This window comes from Anneissia japonica, unplaced genomic scaffold (genome assembly GCF_011630105.1).
Source record: "Anneissia japonica isolate Jap-2015-1 unplaced genomic scaffold, ASM1163010v1 scaffold1446_len297786_cov117, whole genome shotgun sequence".
Lineage (NCBI taxonomy): Eukaryota > Metazoa > Echinodermata > Crinoidea > Comatulida > Comatulidae > Anneissia > Anneissia japonica.
Window position 1 is genome coordinate 10,398 of NW_022693692.1, and position 21,878 is coordinate 32,275.

Genomic DNA, 21,878 nt, shown 5'->3' on the forward strand with positions numbered 1-21,878 from the left:
TATTTTTTGCTAACCCCGCCCCCATTTTACCGATGTTCACAAGTAAATCGGTGGTTAGGGACACATATATAAAAAGTTATAAGTTAATGGAATCAATTTTATGTTTAGGAAATATGTTTTTGTTGTACCAGTAAACATATTTGTAAGAGAACCTAGTTTTACAAGTGAAAAAGTTGGAAAAACGACCGTTTGAAACAAAAATATATGTTGACTAAAAAAGAAAGGGTGAAAAACTAATATTTTTTTTTATGGGGCCTAAAGAAAAAAACTATTTTTTTCTGAAATATCCATTTGTTTCATGGCGGCGGGTGGGCTATTTGGCTAAAAATAAAATTGTACTTTTATTAGAAAACATCAATATTGGCGGACGGCGGGTTCAATAATACCTCCATGGTCAAAAAAAGTCTGGCCTTTAGGAGCGCACAGAGATAATACTGTTGTAGTTTTTAAATAGCGCCCTCATAAAAATTGTGGTTATTTTGAATTGTTGGGCGGCAGATTATAAGATCACAGCTGTTGATTTGTTGATAAATTCAGCGTAAGGTCTACATTGATTTTTGATAGAAGGGATGTCTTTTTCTAAATCGAAGTCCAAAAGATTCAATGAAATTTTATGTGAGTATCATTTGACGTATATACATTTGAAATCGGTGTGTTTGTACTGTATTACACTTTTTTATGCATGTCTGTCAGCCTACCTAGCCTAGGCCTAGCACCCAGCCACCTAGGCCTAAATAAGCCTAGTCCTAGGCCCTAACTAACTAACTAAGCCTAGGCCCAGGGAGGCCTAGCTAGCTAGGGGCCTAGTACCTTAGCCTACAGTAGGCCTAGCTAGGCTTGGCTAGACTAGTAGATAGATAGTCCTAAGAGCCTGAGTACTAGGCCCAGTATTAGCCTAATAAGGCAGATAGCCTAGGCCTAGGCCTAGACCTCTTGCAATGACAATGTTTAAGTTGACCCTGACTGACTGAAATAAATGCTGGTATTAAAATAAGTAAAATTTTATTTTTGGCCAATTAGCCGGTCCGCCACCATGAAAAATTTCAGTTTTTCATTATTTTTATTATGCCCACCGATCTTGAAATCTTTAAAAATATGATAATTATTTTGTTTCTTAAATTTAAAGCATAACCAACCCATTATTTGACTTACATCACCAGTAAAATTTTAGTTTTATTTTCTCCTTTGTCTAAATTTTTTTGGCAAAACTATTTGCTAAAATAACCCTTCTAACAATTTATAAAAAAATAAGTTTGTGAAACAAGGTAAAATATGTGTCTGCCTTTAAAAAATAAAGCTGCTTTATCTACGTAGGCCTGCACACTTCCTGTATTGTATTGTAGTACAGTCGCAGTCCAAATGATTGACATTTGGACAAAAAAAGGCCTAGGCCTAGCTATGGCTGGCTCGGCCCAGCTGAGCTTTACAAAACCACCCCTTTTAATGCTGAATATTCACCTTGACCTTTAAATCCTACAGCATATCAAGCACTCTATGCAAGCATACTCTGTGTATCTATTCTGACCTCCAATTTGAATTTATATTCATCGATTTAAATGTTATAATTTTCTTTTAAAGCATGTGCTCCTCCAGTTGGAAAATATGATCTTACGATCCAACAGAAGGCAGCAGCTGCTAGTTTTGAAAAATCTGACAGATTTAAAGTACCTAAAGGTTAGTTTAATTTTCCATCAGATATAAATTATATAATCTTGCTAACAGGGACAGACAGACAGACGTGAATACATAGCCTCCTTTGCAGAGGTATTAAAAGTACAGTTGAAACTACAAGAAGGCCATGTTTTTAATAGACCATCACATTTTTTTTTTGACAAAAATGTTTGACATGCCTAAATATGGGGATGATGGCAGCACATATAGGCACATCATATGCATCAAAAATGTGATAGTCTCGATAACGCTTTACACCCTACAGCCGAATGCAAACCTAATAATAATAATAATAAGATTTATAAAGCGCACAAATCCACTGCAGTAGTGCTCAAGGCGCTACAGGAAGGAACAAAAAATTACCATGAACCTTAAAGCTACAAGAAAAGAAACACCACACCATCACCGCACCGTTTACAGGAAATTTAAGGCACAGTAGCCCGCCTATTCATTACTCACAGTGTGCTCAAGTAATGGGAGTATCTAACTAAAAGAATTAGCAAGCAAGCAAAACAAACCAGAGAACTGGGAAAAAGCAGCCGACAGCAGATGCGTCTTGAGAGCTTTATTGAACAAAGCAGTAGACTGACACGAGCGAATATTTATTGGCTAGCCTAGCTAGCATTGGCTTTTAATTGGAGTGAAGTGACTGGGCTCCTCGAATAAGATCCTCACATTAAGATCTACAGTAGGTGTGTTAAGGAAAATTTTTGCATCTGTTCACCTGTTAACTTGCATGTTGTATGTAAAGTCAGGTGGTGCTGTGTTGCGGCTGCTGCAGGACCCGATGGGCCCCAGCTCAAGTTCCCAATTTCTGAAAGTTTAATAATGACAAATAAAGAATTATTGTATAAGGTGACCCCTGCCCCCCCCCNTGCCCCCCGCCCCCCCCCCCCACTTTTTATGGTTGGAATTCCTACTTTTTTATGGTCCTGATACTGCATCTAGTTCGCTTAAAACCTAGCAAATGCAAGGCTAATCTTCCAAATAATACCAATTTTATGGGTTTTTTAAAATGTTCATCAAAATCCTGTTTCTCCGTATTTGCGTTCACTCATCCTGACAATAACATTTAGTAACTTCATTGCAGTTACGGACGATCCGCACATAAGACGAACATGACTTTAAAAATCTAAAACTTGTATGTCGTGCATCTTAAAGACGACCTCCTGTTTTTCAATCGTAAATTTCTATTTTAAGCTTTGTCCTATACTTGAGTATATGGTATTTAAAATAAAGGTAGTATTATAGCCAAAATACACAAACATTGTTTTTGTGACCGCCATTGGACTTTCCAGTGAAACCGAAACAGACATATTATCAATTGAATGACATAAACTGTGGATGATTTTTTAGGCCTTTGTCTATGGCTTTTATTATTCAATTTGAATTATGAGTTTAGTCTAGACTTAATCTCATTGATTTCTTCAGAACCACAGAATGGCAACTCTACATTGCATTCATCATTATCAATGGATTCTTTGCTGTTCGAAAAAACTCCAATCAAAAAGTTGTTTGATACTGAAAGTAAGGTAAGTAATACCTCATTAGCAGAAGCGTGGTGACTTTCTTTTTATACTGAATATCAACTTACAGTTGTAATTACTATAATTATTTTTATCATTACATATTTATTAATTAATCAAATTACATATAATATGGTCACTGTTTTTCTTTTAATAAACAAATTTAGAATATTTTCATGTAGTATTTATTTGTTACTTGTTGTTTGTATGGCACTTTTTCTTTCATTACTACTAAACTCTGTAAGTTTTTACCTGGTCATTGGGTCCACAGGCTTAAGTGTTGCTGCCATATTGACGCAGTAGTAGGCAACCCCACAAGGTACCCATTTATACTCCTGTGTGGAGAGAAGCAATGAAGTTAAAGTGTCTTGCTCAAGGACACAAGTGAAATGCACAGCGAGGGATTGAAAGTCCGACCTCGAGGTTGGGAAACCAAACTGTCCTCGGTGCGCCAGACTGCTTCTTCAAAACCGCTTCTTTTTACATACTGTATTATCAATTGTCTCCCCTAAGTCAATGCCAATGGATATCACCATGTGCAGAAAAATAAAATTATGTGTGTTTAAGAAAGTTCATCCAACCAGATCTTTTTTTTTTTCAAAGACAAAAAAATGTCTTTGAAAAAAAAGATCTCCCTGGCTTCCTCCATCTTGGGACCCCCGCCAGTGACTATTGTTAGAAATTGTTAATTGGATCAATTTCCTAAGCCCGTGCATTCAATGACATCCAATCAGAATTATGAATTAGTTTAAGACTGGTTGTAACAATAGCCACTGTAAGAATATAATCTGCCAAATCTCTATACTTTTCTATAGTTTGTGTTTTTTTTTTTTTTTTTTTTTGTGTAGAATTCTATGAAAGGAGGAAAAGTGTGTTACACCATGCCATCCTGATCTCAATCGACAAATTTTAGATTTACAGAAAGAGGTATGTAGAGTAATATGCTATGGACATTGCTGTATCTATAGGGTGCTGCACCCAGAAAACTTTACAAAACCTCCCCATTAAAAATGTTTAAGCAAAATATTGTCACGCTAAAAGCACCAACATGAACATCATTCTCCTCAGCTGTAATGAAACTTATTATTATTGCTTCTGTGTTCTTCCCCTAACTCCCACAGTGAGAATTTGTGTTCTGACGACCTCTACTCAGGGAGTTGACATGTAATAAAAAAGAGAGCGGAGCTTAGCTTAGTCGGCTAATCTGGTGGTAGCCACTATGTGTGCGCTGAACCATGGAGGTCTCTAAGTCCCCGGTTCAGTTCCCATTGCTGCCTCTCCTTGTGTTTCAACTAGAGGGCTGAAATACAAGTTACAATAGCGCACCGTCTTTTGGATGAGATGTTTAAGCTGTTGGTTCTGTGTGCATTTATGGCCCATGTGCACGTTAAAGAACGCAGTACACTCTTCGGTAAATAGGGATTGTCTCCCGGTGTACTGCCCAATCACCACCAGAAGGACCCCACTAGAGATAAGTCTTCTTCTAGACTTTCGTGGGCTATCCTTGGTGTTTACACCGAATAAATCCAATCCAATACAAAAGTGGTATTTAGCCCAATCATTTTAACTATCACAACATGGTGAATCGCAAAGTCTTGTTAGGAATGTATTACATCAAAGCAGGACTGTCTATTGGATGAAGATATAAATATTTAAGTGCCTTTATTGTAATGTTTCTTTGTGCTAAATTTTTGCATAACTATCAAATCAAATACTTTCATTAAAGAAAACCAACAAAATTTCGTTCTTAGATAAGACATCTTCTACAACAGCGAACTGAGCAAGACAAGCTTCTGAACAGCAAACAGGCTGAGGTGACGAAGCTTGACGGCAGACTACAAGCCACCTTGAAGGACAAAAGTGCGCTAGAGGCAGGCCTAGCTACAGCTGAGAAGCAGCTATCTAGTATGAGGAAAGCCAAAGAGGTGCTTATGAATAAGGTATGCTAGGCTGGCTTTGATGGCCTAATTCTTGGAAGATTTATTAACTTGAGACCTAAATCTTTGTCTACACTATTAAATTTTCTTTGACAAAAAACTGTTGTATTCCCATATATAGTTGTGATGTGCCAATATATTGTCATGATGTGATGTCATCACGACCATATTTAGACATGTCACATGTTTTTGTCAAATAAAATTTGATAGTCTGGACAGGGCTTTAGGAAAAGTAGTCTGTGCTGTGCTCAAGGTTAAGTGTTTTATTAGTAAAATCTGATCAGACTTCTTGCACAACCTATTCACCATTACTTGATCTGATAGTGTAGGCTTCAGATGTCTGATCAAATAAATTGTGTGTTTTCATCAGATAAAGTCTCAGTTATTTTTTGTTTAATTTAAAGCTCTGTCCACACTATCAAATTTTGTGACCGATGCCCGTGATTGGCACAAATATGGATGATGATGACATCAACATGCCCATATTAGGAAAATTACAATTGTTACAAAAAAATCTGATAGTACAGACATAGCCTTCAATCTAATAGTGTTTTACTGTTAACGATGGAGCCTAGTATCAATTTATTGAAAATTGAGGTGTTTGCATTTCAGGTAGATACAGTGGAAAGCAATGTCCACAAGAAACAGGAGGAAATGCAGAAACAACTTCATGAAACAACAAATAAATTGAAAGATAAAGATAAGGTATGCCAGAGAAGATAATCACTAACCAGTTTTATTAATTACAACTCATAAATATGTGGCGTGGTTCTTATAAACTTTTACCAGCCATAGTTTTTTTTTTTTTTTTTTTTGAAAGAAGATATTGAATTCAGGTCTTTTCTCCAATTAACGACCACTTTTGGAACTGGTGTTTTCATGGTCTTTAGCAGCTTTGGTCTCTAATTAGAATAATTTCTTCCTTTCTTTATTAAATTTCTCTACCTTACATAAATTAAAAAAAAAAAACATGACATGTTAGGCAGAGCAAAACACACACATGAAAGTCCATAAAAACGCTGGTCCCGGACCTATAAAATAGATGACAATAAATAAAAGACATTTCCTAATATGGGACCACAGAAAATTGGTTTTTAAATGGAAGTGGTCTTTAATTGGAGGGGTCATAAATTCGAGAGAGACCTGCATTTAGATACTCAAGTTTAAGAGGAGACGTGATGAATTTGTTAAGCTGTATTGACCGAGAGATTGCCGACCTCATTCCATGCGAAACACAATGAGGCGTTTGCGAACAGTAGTTTTTAATTACGATCCAGTCAGATTGCCACCTACAGTCAGCAAACAGCGTTGAATTGCTATTCACTTCAAACAGAGCGTAGATGTATTCGTGGGCCAACATATCGTATGCCCAGCTTCACTTGCTTTTGTCGCTTTCTCTAGAGGCGTGAAGTAAATGTTATTTATCTATACTCTGTAGGAAATAAGCAGGTTAAAGGATGAGTTGACAGGTCAAGTGCGCCACCTACAGGCAGACCTAAAAGAAGCCTACAGCAAGGTGCAGGCACTGCAGGAAACTAAAGATATTCAAGGTATAGTTCCTAAAAACTTTTGTTTTTTCCGTATCTTTTTGTGGACTCTGTTAATAAGTGTAATATTTTTCAGATAATTGCAGAGACCACATACACAATTGTCAGTAGCATTGTTTCCGTAGTGATTTATCATACTACATCACTGCTAATGACATAAGAGGTCATAATTGAATAAACTTTCCTACATTTATATCGGCATGCTGAGTAAGTCAGTTGAAGTACTGAATACAATGCAAGAAATTTCTTATTCTTTTTCCTCAAAAACTTACAAACAACTTAGGTTTTGTGCATAATAAATGCATGTATTTTAAAGTAATTTTTATATTTTATATTTATTTAACATTATTATGTATTATACAGTATTAAAATTATAGTGTTATAATTTTATTACTGTTAATATTATATGAATTTGTTTCTCACTTCAGAACAACTTACAATTGATGCTCAGAAACATACTGAAACAATTGAAACACAAGCCACACAGTTACAGGTAAGTTAAACTTTCGAAATTCAAGTTTCTTTTATTGACTTGTCCGTAAAAAAAATTAAATGTTTATTAAAATGAAAATTTTTTGTTTGATTGCACACATTGCCAAGTACAATTTAAAATACTGTATATTAAAATATTAAGTAATAAAACATGAAATAATGGTATGCAATACATTAAGATATTCAGTGTTAAAAAGATATTAAGATTCATTGTTGAAATTATAAAAGTCTTAATTTAAAAAAGTACAATCATTGAAAATGTTAAAAAGAGACAAAAAAAAGAGAAAAAAAAAAAGATTCCTGGCAATAGAATCAGTAAAAAAATATTAAAAACTGGGTAAAATGTGCAGTATAAAATTTATCTATGGGATTTCTTTTTAAAATTCTAATAGAGTTAAAGTATTGCAAACAGAATAGTTTTTCAAAGAATCACAACTTCATGGTTTAAATTTACTAACGCATCTTTGCAGGTGTTGTCTGTTGAGAATTCAGATTTAAAAAGCGTCATTACAGATGTTAAAGAAGACCTGAAGAATGCCAAAGAATTCCTCAAAACTCTAAGGTAAATTTTTACTTTTAAAGTTTGCATTTTGATTTAAACGTTATCATTAAAGCTCTGTTTACACTCATTTTATATAAAAAAAAACATGCGATTTGCCCATGTATAGCTTTAAAATGACATCATCAAACCTAAAAAAATAGCACATCACACACATTTGTCACATTAGTGACAACCTAGTGTGGACAGACCATAGTAAAAAATGATTTTATTTTGTAGTCAAGGGAATGGACTCTAGGTTTCAAGACAGCACATGGCATCTGAACGAAAAACATATAATGACATCGTCATGCCAATATATGGGCACATCACACACGTGTCACATCACATACATTTGTCACATCACATACATTTGTCCCATCACACACATTTGTCACATTAACCTAGTATATTAAAATATTAAGAAAAACACAAAATATTGATATGCAATACATTAAGATATTCAGTGTTAAAAAGATATTAGGAATCATTGTTAAAATTATAAAAGATCATATGTAAAAAAGTACAATCATTAAAAAAGTAAAAAAGAGACATAAAAAAAAAAAAAATCCTGGCAATAGAGTCAGTAAAAAAATATCTGTCTTGCGGTCAAGAGAATGAACAGGAAGCTTATGAGGAAATTACACGCATTTGTCACATTTAACTAGTGTTTAGAAGCTTCAAGACAGCGCACAGAATCTGAACAAACAGCGTATAATGATGTAATCATGCCCATATATGGGCACATTGCACACATTTTTTGTCACATCACACACATTTGTCACATTTAACTAGTCTGGACAGACTTTAATGGAAAATGCTTTTATCTTGTAGTCAAGAGAATGAACAAGAAGCTTCAAGACTGCGCATGGAATCTGAACAGACAATCAGCGATCTTCAACAGCAACTGACTACTGCTGAATTTGAAATCAAGACTCTCAACGAAAACATCACCTCCTCTGAAAAGAGATTGGAGAATGAGGTTTTAAGGGCAGATGAGGCTGTAACAAGAGCCGACGACGCAGTGAAAGAAGCAGATGACGCTGTGAACCAGGTTGCTACGTTGACAGAGAAGTTAGAGATGTGCGTTCTAAATTATTATTATTATTATTATTATTATTATTATTATTATTATTGTAGTATTATTATTTTATATAACTAGAATTCAAATGAATCAAAACTTCCAAAATAAACTAAAATCCACAAGAATGGCTTGTGAAGAAGTGAATGCTAATCATTCAAAGAGCATATTTTTGTAGCCAATCGCAGAGTAGAGTCCAGTTGTTTACATTTTTAATAGGATTAATAATTTGATTATTGACATGTTCGAACAACAGTGGAGACATATATAAACAGAGATTTGGCCAACTTAACTTACATACAGTACTTTGTAAAAATCTTATTATATCATGACAAGTCGTACACTGTAAATGCATTGTTATGAATAGTGAGGGCGCTCTCCCTAACCATAAAGCTCTGTCCAGAATATCAAATTTTCTCGGACAAAAAGCTGTCCGATGCCCATATATAGTCATGATGCGCCTATATGTGGTCATGATGCGCCTATATGTGGTCATGATATGATGTCACCACAGGGCTTTAAGGTAGGCAGAGATATGTTGGTAAAGTATATGCTTTGTTTGAATTCTCACACAATTAGGACAGAGAACATGATGAACGAGAATTTGAAAGCCTTGTCTACCAAGTACCAATTACTGGAGGAAGACTACACGGCGTGCCAGCAAGACCGACAACAAGAAACGGAACAACTCAGGTTTGAGCTTGACGCTGTGTACAGCACGTCCTCAGAGATAGAGGCCGAGCGCGACACCCTACTTGAGGGGAACAGGCAAATCATGGACAGTGTAGAAAAAGAACGAGTAAGTGAAAGATTTATATTGTATTTATTTGTTTATTTCAGGAAGGCGCTTATTCCAAATGAGGGGGCGTGAAGTGTGGCGTTAAATAAATGCATGGTAATTAAGCTTATTCTCATTATTATCATTGTTATTGTTGATGTTGTTTTGGTGAATTTTTTGTTACTATCATTAACTATTATTAGGCCAGGCCAAATATAAAATTATTTTGTTTCCCACGTACAGTGACATTTTGTGGATTTTTTTCTTTACAATTGTCCTAGGCCTAATTCTAGGGCTCATTAATAACCATTACTCATCCCATGAATTTTGGTTGGTAATATGGTAACAACAAAACTAGAATGCACGGTTAAAGTATCAAATTTATTAAAGGTTGAAACACTTGATATAAATAATATATTTTTTGATATTAATTAAGAACAAAGATCACACTAGATTATCAAGATTTTGTGGGCTTAGGTGAAACAAAATTTTTTGAACTTATTAAATGAAAATGTAGGACTCCATTGATTTTGTTAATTGGTTTGTTCTCAGGAAGTTGGAATAAGACTGCAGGAGCAGTTAATGGCGGCAGAGCAAAGGATAGAAACTACAAAGGAGCAACACGAGGAGTACAAGGAACAGGTACGAGGAAAAAACTATGGAAAAAATTAACACAAAATCCAACAAAACAATAACAGACCTATTGCGTAAAAGTAATACATAATGGCGCTAGAAACACCTCCATCATTGCTATGTAATATGACCATTAGGGCTTGGGTTCAAACCCTGACGGATGCAGTACATTATTCTATAAAACATATTATCCCTGTTTAAAGAATTTTGAATTATTGAATACTCACAATTTGTTAACCAATTTTGGACATAAAGAAACAAAATAGTTCATTAAAATAATATTTTATTATCTAAGAGTATTTATATTATTTGTTTTACTCTATATGGGTATCATTTTATTTCCTTTTTATATTTTTTTGTATTAATTTTAAATATATTTAAAATTAATGCATTTTGTAAAATGTATTAATTTTAAATATATTTTCATATTTTTCCAGATGGAGAATGATTTGCTAGTTTTGAGGGAAGCCAAAAACAGTCTTCTAATCTTAAGTTGTGAACTAAAAGAAAAAGTTAAATCACTGGAAAAAGAGAATCAACTTCTTCACAAAGATCTCTCACGGTAATTGCATCTTATTATTTATGCATGCTGATGTCTAAAGACCAAGTCAGACAGCATTGTACGACACAGCCTGATGCAATTTGTTATCGTGTCGTGTCTGCGGACTCGATGGTTTGCGTTGGGGGCAGTTGCATCATAGGAAATTAAACATGTTTAATATTTCTCAAGACTGCTGTAGAGTAAACCCCGCTTTTATCATCTTTACTTTTTCACACTGACCTCTCATGATAATCTAAGATAACCAAAAGGTCCACTGATTAATCTCAGATAAGAAAGTATAATACATACTCCAAGTATTGAAATGCATGCCATGGTGTTGGGATTCAATATTTTGACATTAATTATGTCATGAGTAATGATGACATAATTAATGTGGAAACATTGAATCCCAACACAGTAGCGTGCATTTCAACCCTTGAAAAATATATTATACTGTCTGATCTAAGATAATTATTTCTTAATATTCACAAAAATTTATTCCAAACTGATACAATTGCATAAAGCAGAATGAGAAAGATTGCATGTGTATTGTTGTTACACTTTGGGGGAGGGGGGTGTTGGAAGTTTATTTCTTTCAATGGTGTTCCCTTTATCCAGGTAAGTTTCCTAATCATAACAGTTTAATAATAGGTAATAATAGCTTTACTCCTTCTTTTTCACTTTATAATTGTTCCAGGCATGCTGAAACATTTGGGGAGATAACAAGAGAGAAGACAGTTTTACTAAACAAGATGAGCGACCTTAGTATTCAGAAACAAAATTTAATTGAAAGCAAAGAGCAACTAATCAAGTGAGTACAATGAGTTATGTTCTAACTTTTGCTGGGAAGGTAAATCTGCTTCTTGAGTGGCAACCACCCCCTTGCCACACTCATAAGTTTGGTGTAGTCTTGCCCAATCGCTAAGGAAAGAGAGATTAGACTACTATTGACTTTTTAATCCATATATTGTATTTTATCTAAAACTATAAAGATAAGTAAGGTAAAGTAGAAATAGGAACTTTAAGCGCACAAGCCAGAGTATCTATCAACTTGGCTGTTTGGACAGACTGTTGCAGTGGCTAATAAAGATATAAAAGCAGTTGTTTTGCCATGGGACAACCATTGAGACAGTTGTTACTGAGGATAAAAGTACATGACTATTGATCAATGCTGTGTTGCTATCCATTGCCACACAACCAGAAGATCTGAAAATTACCTTATAAAAAGTACTGAAAACATAAAATGATCATTGAAATCACTTTGGTACATGGAGAAACACCTCCACTAGCAATAGCTAAAGATGATAAGTTTTTTAGAAAACGTGTTGTCTAGTCCATCATAATTTAAGCCTAAGACCTTCCAATTACTTTTCAGATACCCTACTACTGAGCTATGAGGCCAAGTTGTATATGCTTCTAGAATCATTGAATTTCAGATGTTTTTAATATCATTTATGTATTTATTTTATTAATGTTTTTCATCGTCAGAGATTCTGAGGTTCAACAGGAGCAGTTAAAACAGTTGCAGGAACATTCAGAAAAGATGACAAAGGAAAAGGAATTAGCAGTGGAAAGTAAATTGGAACAAGAGAAAGAAATGAGCCAACAGATTCGCGATGCAGAGGATGAGTTGAAGCAGGTGAAGCAGGAATTTGCCAAGCGCCTTGTTGCAACTCAAACAAGGTGTTCATCAAAAGAGGTCGAAGTTGAAAGGTTAGGAGAGATACTTTATTACCATAGATATTAGAGAACTTTCAATTGAGTACGTAGAACTGATTCACTCATCTGTGACTGTTGTCGCATGCGTTCTAAGTTCTACTTTAAATCAATTCCAATTTAAATACAGTCCTCGTTCTAGCCTGAACGTATTTTTTCGGTCGACAGCCGTTCCAGATTTCAGGAGAGAATATAACGCACAACATTCAGACACGCACAGTTAAATTAACATGACATCTACGTCGTCGGAAATCGAAAGCTTCCTATTTATTTTTAAGGGTATTCTAACAAGATCGCTGTTTTGTATTGGAATTTAATTTTTCATTCTGTACAGCTTTTAACTGACTGTGATGCTGAAATTGTGGTGTCACATTTATTTATATGAAGCCAAACAGATGGTTAGCAATAAACCATAGAATTTTGGCCTATAGTAAAAGTAATAATTTCCCATTGATCAATTTCAAACTGTTACTCTTGGGTGAGTAGCACAACGATTCTTGTTTGGCAATCTAATATATTAGTTAAAAAATATTCCCTCTTGTTTTGAAATAGATATTTAGATCAGTTTTAAATTTGTAAGTACTGTATTGTTATTTTTATACAAGTTTGTGTCAGCTTCTGCCTTTATAGTTTTTCCAACTTCCTAATTTCTTGTCTTGACTTGAGAGTGTTAATCATAATTTATTTTGTTTTTTAAGACTCATCCATCAAGTTAAATCTCTTGAAGAAACTCTGCAGACAACTACTAATGAGAGGCTTAATCTACAAGAGCTTTTGGAAAAAGAGAAAACTACCCTCAATATCAAAATCACTCAACTGGAACATAATCATCTTAGGTATACCCAATGGCTTTAATCCTCCCAAATAAAAGGAAGCTGGGGCGGATGCAGGGGGCTGAAGACGGTGCGATTGCACTCCCCTAAATTGTATAAGAAAAGTAATTGTATTGTATTGTTGATATACTATCTTTGTCATTATCAACAAATTACCAGTAATATTTTAAGAATATTAGAGTTCAACTGTCCCACCTAGAGGTCCATATTTTCCAAATTTTCCAAGGTTTCGTTGATGTGGTGTCTCGCGCACCCTCTACTGCCAAATCCTGCATCCGCCCCAGGGAACTATTAAAGCTTTTTTCAAAATGGCAGTTTTAACGACCTTAAAAACCTTTACATTGCCTGCATTATGGCGTGTCATTTAGTGGTCTTCAGTTTTGACACAACATTCGTGACCCATAGTTTAAACCATGCCGTGTCACTTGTTATTTTTGTCGATTTTGAGAAAATATTTACTTAAAATCTAGTGGTTTTCTTGAGCTGATGAAATTTAGTAAGGCAAAAATCAAATGGTTATTGGTGTTTTTATATCAATAATCTTAACAGCGATGTATGAACAAGCTTGGGAATACATACCTGTATGGTTGCCCCAAACAGGGTAAATTCCAAAAATATGTCTTACTTGCAACAATAACCAACCTGACATGTTTCCAAGGCAAAACAACATATTTGTAATTATCACTAATAACTTTGCAATAAACAAACGGTTGTAATTAAAATTTTACATATAATCACAATGTCTATAGACACAATTACCGAAAGGTCCACTGATTTTTTGTTCCAAAGTTTCGAACATGCAAAGTTTAACTCTATTTTTCTCCAAAAGTGAAAATTTCAAGTTAAGTTTTATTGCCACGAAATGGCCGTACTTGATAATGATAACTGTTTCATATATGCTAACATACTAGTTAAAATGTAAACATTGAGCTCACCACTTACTGCTTGCGATATTTATGATCATCATGAATATTTATTATTACTTTTTGATGTTGTCTCAACAGTGAAATTTCACATTATGATGAAAGAATCAATACTTTATGCGGAAACCTCAAGCAGTCCCAGGAAATAAATGAAGAATTAGAACTAAAAGGAAAAGAAATGGAGAAACAATTGTCAGGAAAAATTCATGAGTTAGAAGACAATAACAGGAGGTTGGAGCAAGAATTTAAAGAAAACCATGCGATGATGCAAACCAGATGTACAATGGCAGAAAATGAAACTCAAAGGTTTTTTTATTCATTATTAAACTTCAATAAACTTTTTAAAACTTCAATAGTCTTTAAAATAATTTATTATAATTCATTGACACTTAAAATATTAAAATAAAGTAAATTGTTTCTATTTGTCCTGTTCCCAATAGAAATTAACAATGTTTATATATTAACAACTTTATATTAATTTTTTTTTAAAGGCTGAACCAACAGGTACACACACTTGAACAAAACATTGCAAATGCCATGCATGAACGGAACCAGATTCAGCTCAGTGCAAGTGAGAGGGAACAAGAGAACACTGCCCTCTGTAGAAAAATTGCAGAATTGGAAGAAGTTCTTGACAGGTAAAGGAAAGCTGGATAAGGACCTACAGTACTTCAAAATGTCCAAAGTCTGATTTAAAATTTTGTTCGATTGATATGAATAATTTCTGCTCATTTTAACTATAAATACATACGTAAGTGAATAAAAGTGTGGTGCTATCGTATGTTTCTTGTAGATTTGTGCAGGCGTAAGTCGTAGCAAACATTTTGTCCTTACTCAAATATGATTGCTAGCATTATTTGCTGTTGGAAATCCTTTTAAATATCTTTAGTTTATGCAAACCACTACATTGCTTACACAGTAAAGAGCTTGAACACCAACATCAGCAGAAAATCCTTCAAGATAAACTCAACAGTATTGAAAAGATGTTGGAAGAAGCAGAAAAAAGAAAACAGATGATTGAGATCGAGATGCAGGCAAGGATAAAGGAAATGAAAGAAGAAATATTTACACTGAATGAGAATTATGAAAAAAATATTGCTACAATGCAAGAAGAGTGTGCAAACAAGGAATTTGATATGAATAGGTAAAATAGTAATGGGAGTGGACTTGTATAGCTTAGTAGGGAGCTTTCGATTTGTACAACGACACAATGCTAGAATAGAATCACTCATGCGTGACCGTCGTACCTGGCGTCCTATGTTCTCTGCGTACCTAGGTTTGGCCAAATTGTGCGCTAGAATCCATGCGACGAGGAGAACTTAACGTTCTTGAATGCGCAGGTGGCTTTTATTGACATCATACGTTGTATGCCCTACCGTCGTCTAATCAAAAACTCTATGGGTAGTTAAAAATGCTTGCCTTCTAATCCTAGGGTCCTGGGTTCAATTCATATGACATGATTAAATACAGACAGTGACTATTGTTACACCAGTCTTAAACCTACTATTACTGGATCAAATCCAATGGGATTTAGAAATTAGTTTAAGACTGGTGTAACAGTAGCCACTGCCTTTAAGAATATAATGTATGTTTTAAGCTCTAAGTAACCACAGTCAAATTTATTTGGACAAAAAACTTTTGTATGCCCATATATAGTCATGATGTGCCTATATATGGTCATGATGTGCCTATATATGGTCATGATGTGATGTCATCATGACCATATTTAGGCATGTCACATGTTTTTTTTTCAAATAAACTTTGATAGTCTGGACAGCCTTGTCATTTTTTTTTTAAGGTTGGAAGAAAGAGTTAGCCACTTAGAAGAAAGTGTTGAGACTGAGGCAAGGAGAGCAAAGCATTTAGAAGAAGATAACCGTCAATTGCGTGATGAAAGATGTTGTCTCTCAAACAAGGTAGATCACTTGGAAGCAAGAAACTCAAGGTAAGAACACTGACATGGGTATCTACAGTGTATCATGTGATGCAACTGTCAACCATGTTGACCCCTATAATTATAAACCATTCAAGAGGTTTGTGAATGATTTGTTTTCTCTTTTTTATCTCAATAGTTTGATTAAACATGAATTTATTTCTTTCCAGTCTGGAGAACACTATAGAAACCAGGTCATCAAGAGTCCAGCTATTGACCAATGAACAACAAGAGCTGAAGAAAGTGATGAGTGATTTAGAAGAGAAAAACAGCGCCCTCTCTATTACTATAAGTGGTCTACAAGAAGCAGCTGAGTATGTTCTTTAAGTTTGTTACAATATCATTGGTTGTGATCTCAAAACATATCCTCTGTAACTAATGATCTGTGAGGACCTCTGACCTATTGGCTGGAATTGAAGTAGGGGTGTGGTTTTCATTTGGAAGAGTTTTCAGCTCTTCCATCAATTTTAAACAACCCACTGCTAATATTTTAAAGAATATGCATTTGTATTCACACGTAATATTGAAATATATAAATTATGTACAGTATAAAAAATCCATATGTTGTATTTAACTGCAATGTTACATTCAGTTAACACTGAAATTGTAAAATTATTGATAGAAAATTAATTAAATTTTTTCATATATTCACAGAAATCATGTCTGCAATAAAGAAAATACAGAGGTTTTAAAGGAAGAGATTTCACGGTAGGTTAATTTCAAAACTGTCAAACAAAATACAAAATCGCATTGCATTATCAAAAGAATTGATGCACTTTATTGTAAAATTGGATTAGGACTTATTGAAAGTTTTAGGATTGTTTTGTCTACTGCTAAATATTCACATCATTCCTATGATTTATGGAGCCATGAAATTTTAATAAGCTTTAAATAAGATTTAATAAGCGACTTCTCTCAAAAAAAACCAGAGATATAAAGGTTGTGTTCGATGTCGATGGTGCCTGGCTGGGCTCAGGTCTATCCCTACCTATTGTTTATACTGTAGTACCATAAGCACACCAAACAAAGCTAGCATTTTTTTCGTCTTCTTTTGAATCCTTATATAGAAGTACAATGAAACATCATTGCAACAGTACTTTTCCCAGAGCGAAATAGTACCATATGGTTTCGTTCTTGGCCCTAGACCTATCTATCTCGCGCAAAAACAGGGTCACCGGCTAGGCCAACAAAACAGATGTTTTGGTGTTAAACATATTGCATTGTTGTCCATAATATTGCATGATAGGACAAAATATTTGGAGGAAATTTAAAGATAATTTATTAGAGAAATTATCGGAGAATAGTGCTGCGGAAACACGGTCTTAAACACAACTTTCTGTCAGTCAGATGTCTGGTGAAAGAATCCCACTATTCTAAAACATCTGTTTTGTTTTGTTTTTTTTACAAATTATTTAATTGTGTGAAGGATGTTAATTTATGATTATACAATGTTAACAAACAATTTAATCTTTATTATTTTCAGATGGCAAACTCTTTATGAAAACCTGGAAGAAAAAGTTGCCCCATTCAAGGTTTGAATAGTTTCTATCCATGTTCCAGGGCATGTATTTTGTAGTTGAGATCGCATTGTAATAAATAAGTGTTGTACATTATTCATGTTCCAGGACCTATTTTGTAGTGGATGGTAGGGATTAAAATAATCAGCCTATTCTCTCTCCCTATATATATATTTTTACTATTCTCTATTAAAGGAGTAGAAAATGCATTCAATGTGAATGTTACCCCGGCCATTGCCACCCCTCCCCCTCCTCTTTAATGTCAAACAATCACCTCACGCTCAGTTGTGATTTATAGGCGGACCAGGTCTATTTTTAAACAGCGCCACCAACGCCTTGCAACTTTTGACTGGGGGACATCTAGCAGTCTAGACTAAGCAAATTTTGTTTTTCCAGACACATCTTCTTTTGAGCACCTTGATAACCAAAAACACTGGACGTTTTATGTACCCCTATTTTCCTTTCTATTTGTTTTGGCATTTTGTTTTCAAAGGCTAGCCCAGGCCTGTACAACAGCAAGGTCTGCACCAGTCACAGAGCACAAACACTGGTAACTACTGTATGTGGAGCGAAATGCCTATACCTCTGGAAGTCCCCCATTTGTAGTTGCCAAGTTCTCAGAAATTTTAATTTCAAATTTAGCAAAAATGGTGTAACAATAAAAATGACTGCAGATTTACAAATTTGACCTTTGACCTGGATGTGCAGCATGTTAAAATTAACCCACTAAGTTAAGTAAGACCCATCTTATTGCTGTGGGCTTGGAATTAGTAACATACTTTAATTATAATTTCTCATGATTTTTACATGTTGTGCTTGTTTTTTACAGGAGCAGCTGGACCAGTTTGAGTTGGAACGCAAATTCATGTTGTCTAAAAGCAGCCAGGCTCAGTCTGAGATTCAAAAGTTAAGTCAGGACTACGCCAAGCTGCTAGGCCATCAGAACTCAAAACAGAAAATACAACATGTGCAGAAATTGAAAGAAGAGAATCTCGCTCTAAAGCAGGTAAAAAATTTTTACAAATGTTAAATCTGGGCTGCATATTTTTTATAGCTTGTTCAAAAGAATATTTTAGGACATTGAAGAGGTTTTTAAAGAAATAATTGGGAACGAGTTATAAGATTGTTTGAATATTAAAAAACCTGGGTAATTGAAGCACTTTTTGTTAATTTATTGTGTGTCACTGTTAAATTTCTTGAAAGTGATAAAATTCACATTTGAAAGTACCAGCATATGATAGTAAGGAGCCTTCGATTTGCACAACGATGTGATGCTAGAACAGATTCACTCATGTGCGACCGTCCCATGTTCGCTGCACAACATAGATTTGGTCAAATTGCATACTTGTTAATAATTAGTATTTGAAATTTAATCGCACAATTTTTTTTTTTTTTTTTTTGCTCTAGGAGGTGACAAAGCTTAGGGAGCAAAATGTAAAATATATGCGACAACTGAAAGGTGCTGGCGAGAAAAACCCATCAAAAAGGAGATTCAACCCAAGTGAAGCGTTTAAGAACACCAAAGAGAATACGGTACCACTTGGACCGCACAATTGAATCCCCTGAATGAGTGCCCAGCCAGATCACCAGATGTGCAGCTACTCAAAATTTAAATATTGTAAATAAAATATGATTCTTTGATGGTTTAATCATTAAGTATTAAAATTATCTGTATATTTTTACCTGTAATAAAAGGAATAAAAAGGAATAGGATAACTTATTCTTTTTTTTTAAATTGTCAAACCCCTGCATCTCTTCCTCTTGTAATTGACCTTTCCACTAAGCCCCGGCCATTGAATATTGTTGCTAAGCTCCTACAAGATGACAGTGTTAAAACATACGTAAACATGTACGTTTGTGTGACAACACCTGTGCTTGTTGGACACGCAAGTATTCCTGGCACTATTCTGATTGGTCAGTTAAGTTTGATTGACTTCTCGGAAAAGTTTTTAGGGTTTTCTGAGCACTATAACTCTGTGTGAAGAATCATCAATGCGAGATTAAAAGCTTGCGCAATTTTTTGCCGCATTCGGTATGTAAGTTAAAGGCGACATAGAATATTAAACATATGTTATTCTTGTAACGAACTAAAGATTGTCTCCAATGGAAAATTGTGTCAGGCTGCGTAGGACGATGAGTTGGTCATACGTTCTCTGTTATAGTATATCCACACTAAAAAAAAAACATCACAGACCTATCAAATTCCCCGATATATAACATTGATCTGCGTGCATGTCCAAGAGGTGCAGAATTTATTTCTCTTTTTGGTTTCGTTGTGGTGCACGTATCATCACTGTCCGCGTATCGGTTGTACCAACTTTTGGCAAGGTTTTAGAATCCTACAGAACAGGGTCATAGTAGATTCAATCATAACTCAATACTTGCACTATAAATCGAAACAAAATGTCTTGTAAACAGGTAGGGCGTTCATCATTTTATAAATCAAGTGCATGCACAATAGATTTATTTTTTTATAATCCCCTCTGATCCTCAGTCTACTCTAGGTGATAAATATAAATCGGTAGGTGGAATTACCAAATAGCGCAAATCAATCAGTATTAAAGTTGTAAATTTCTTATTAGTGTATTAAAATTCTTTTGTAGGTCAATCAGGTTTCAGAATTAGTTTCCTGAACAGTTGTAAGAGTAGAAGTTATGTATAAATTAGGGTTAAATTGTAGTACTGTATTATTGCCTAGTAGTAGAATGTCATCTTCAGATAACTATATGTAGTAGTACTTTATACATTCATAATGATAGACAATAAGAAGTATCACAATTATTCAAACATGATAGTGAATACAAATCTGTTTTATTATTCATATTTTCTTTATTTGTTTCACATAAACTTAGAGCACTCTGCAGATAGACCATCTGGCCTAGGCACTATAGGGTCAGGGGTCAGCAATATTTTTTTTTTTTTTTGGCAGAACCTAATTCTATAGTTTATTGCCAAGCTTTACACACCCCATGCATTATTGTTGGTAAAAAGCACATTACTGTTAATACTGTATAACAAATATATTATTTAAATCTTTGAAATGTGTATTTTAATAAAAAGGTACAGTATTTTGCCAAAAAAGAGGACCCTTGATAACAGTGTTCTCGGTCCAAATTTTGTTAAGTATGTTTAAACTTATATGATTCACAATTTTAATAAAATGCAGACATGTTGTGAATGATTAAATGGTTTGAGGTTTGTGCCTGGCATTTAAAAGTCTGTTGCAGTTCAACAGGTCTACCCTTGCAATCTCCCGGTCAGTGTAACAATTATTTTGTTTTTTAGTCATTTAGTCATCATAATACAGATGACATATTGAAGTTTAGTGAGGAAATTTGTGACTGGCTCTGTCGAAACCTGCCGTTTGTCGCAATTACCCGAAACTTTTGAGAATCAGAATTTTTCAATGGCATTTTGGATTCGCTTAGGCAAGTTCAACTGCATTGATTTTAGAGTCTCTGGAAACTGTTTTTGCAAAACCTACATGGCTGATATTCAATGAATTATTTAAATATTCATAACTTACCTAATACTCGACTACTCGACTAATTTCCATCAAATAAACACTGTTTTAAAAAACTCAATTTTGGGTTTTTCCTAGATTTGGTCTCACAAAATGAATACCAGTTTTTGATTTGTAGTGAAACTCAATTTATTGTTGCACTTTATATGTTCTTTGAAAAGCAATAAATTTATATTATTAGTTTTTGCTAATATATGCTATTTGCTACTTTAGGAAATTTTGACATACCAAGCTGAAGGTCTTTTTTCTAAATGTTTAGATTATAGTTATTGCAAACTAATGATGTAAATAATGTTTAATATAATAAATTATGGAATTTTTAAGACATTATTACCTCAACAATTGAGCGACATGTAGATAATATAAAAATTCTTTTGATGCAGTTTTTTAAAATTTTAACTACAATTTATCGTCCAATAGTAAAGGTTTTTGCCATTACGCCTCGGATAATGCTGCTACTCCTGGAAGGACTTTACCTGCAAAACAAATAATTATCGAAAGTTAATATATGAGAAATTTTCAGTGGACAATTATACCCTACAATTCATAAATAAAAATAAAGTGAATTCGTCATTAAAATGGGAATACAGGCCATATAATGTAAATTTCATTCAATGAACCTTTACATGGCCAACAACTGTGATCCATAGCAGTTCTACTACAATAAGAAAAAAATAACATAAGGGCAC

At 34.3% G+C, this 21,878-nt stretch overlaps 2 protein-coding genes across 2 annotated transcripts in view; one reads left to right on the plus strand and one right to left on the minus strand.

The window, feature by feature from the left end:
* Nucleotides 1-457: 457 nt before the first annotated feature.
* On the plus strand, nucleotides 458-20,800 carry LOC117100872 (hyaluronan mediated motility receptor-like). The gene is made up of 25 exons (XM_033240705.1): nucleotides 458-615; nucleotides 1,579-1,674; nucleotides 3,103-3,203; nucleotides 4,046-4,124; nucleotides 4,949-5,137; nucleotides 5,747-5,839; nucleotides 6,573-6,684; nucleotides 7,110-7,174; nucleotides 7,644-7,735; nucleotides 8,546-8,794; nucleotides 9,372-9,591; nucleotides 10,123-10,212; nucleotides 10,641-10,765; nucleotides 11,442-11,555; nucleotides 12,233-12,457; nucleotides 13,159-13,296; nucleotides 14,298-14,522; nucleotides 14,708-14,854; nucleotides 15,136-15,360; nucleotides 16,015-16,161; nucleotides 16,320-16,463; nucleotides 16,804-16,857; nucleotides 17,633-17,681; nucleotides 18,496-18,672; nucleotides 19,074-20,800. The coding sequence occupies exons 5-25, from the start codon at nucleotides 5,105-5,107 to the stop codon at nucleotides 19,221-19,223; spliced, it is 2,874 nt and encodes a 957-aa protein (XP_033096596.1). The 5' UTR covers nucleotides 458-615; nucleotides 1,579-1,674; nucleotides 3,103-3,203; nucleotides 4,046-4,124; nucleotides 4,949-5,104; the 3' UTR covers nucleotides 19,224-20,800.
* Nucleotides 20,801-21,624: 824 nt separating this feature from the next.
* Nucleotides 21,625-21,878, minus strand: part of LOC117100873 (probable phosphoglycerate kinase) — a 10,990-nt gene continuing 10,736 nt past the window's right edge. Inside the window, exon 12 of the mRNA XM_033240706.1 lies at nucleotides 21,625-21,665. Within this exon, the coding sequence (XP_033096597.1) occupies nucleotides 21,625-21,665 (41 nt within the window). The remainder of the gene's footprint in view (nucleotides 21,666-21,878) is intronic.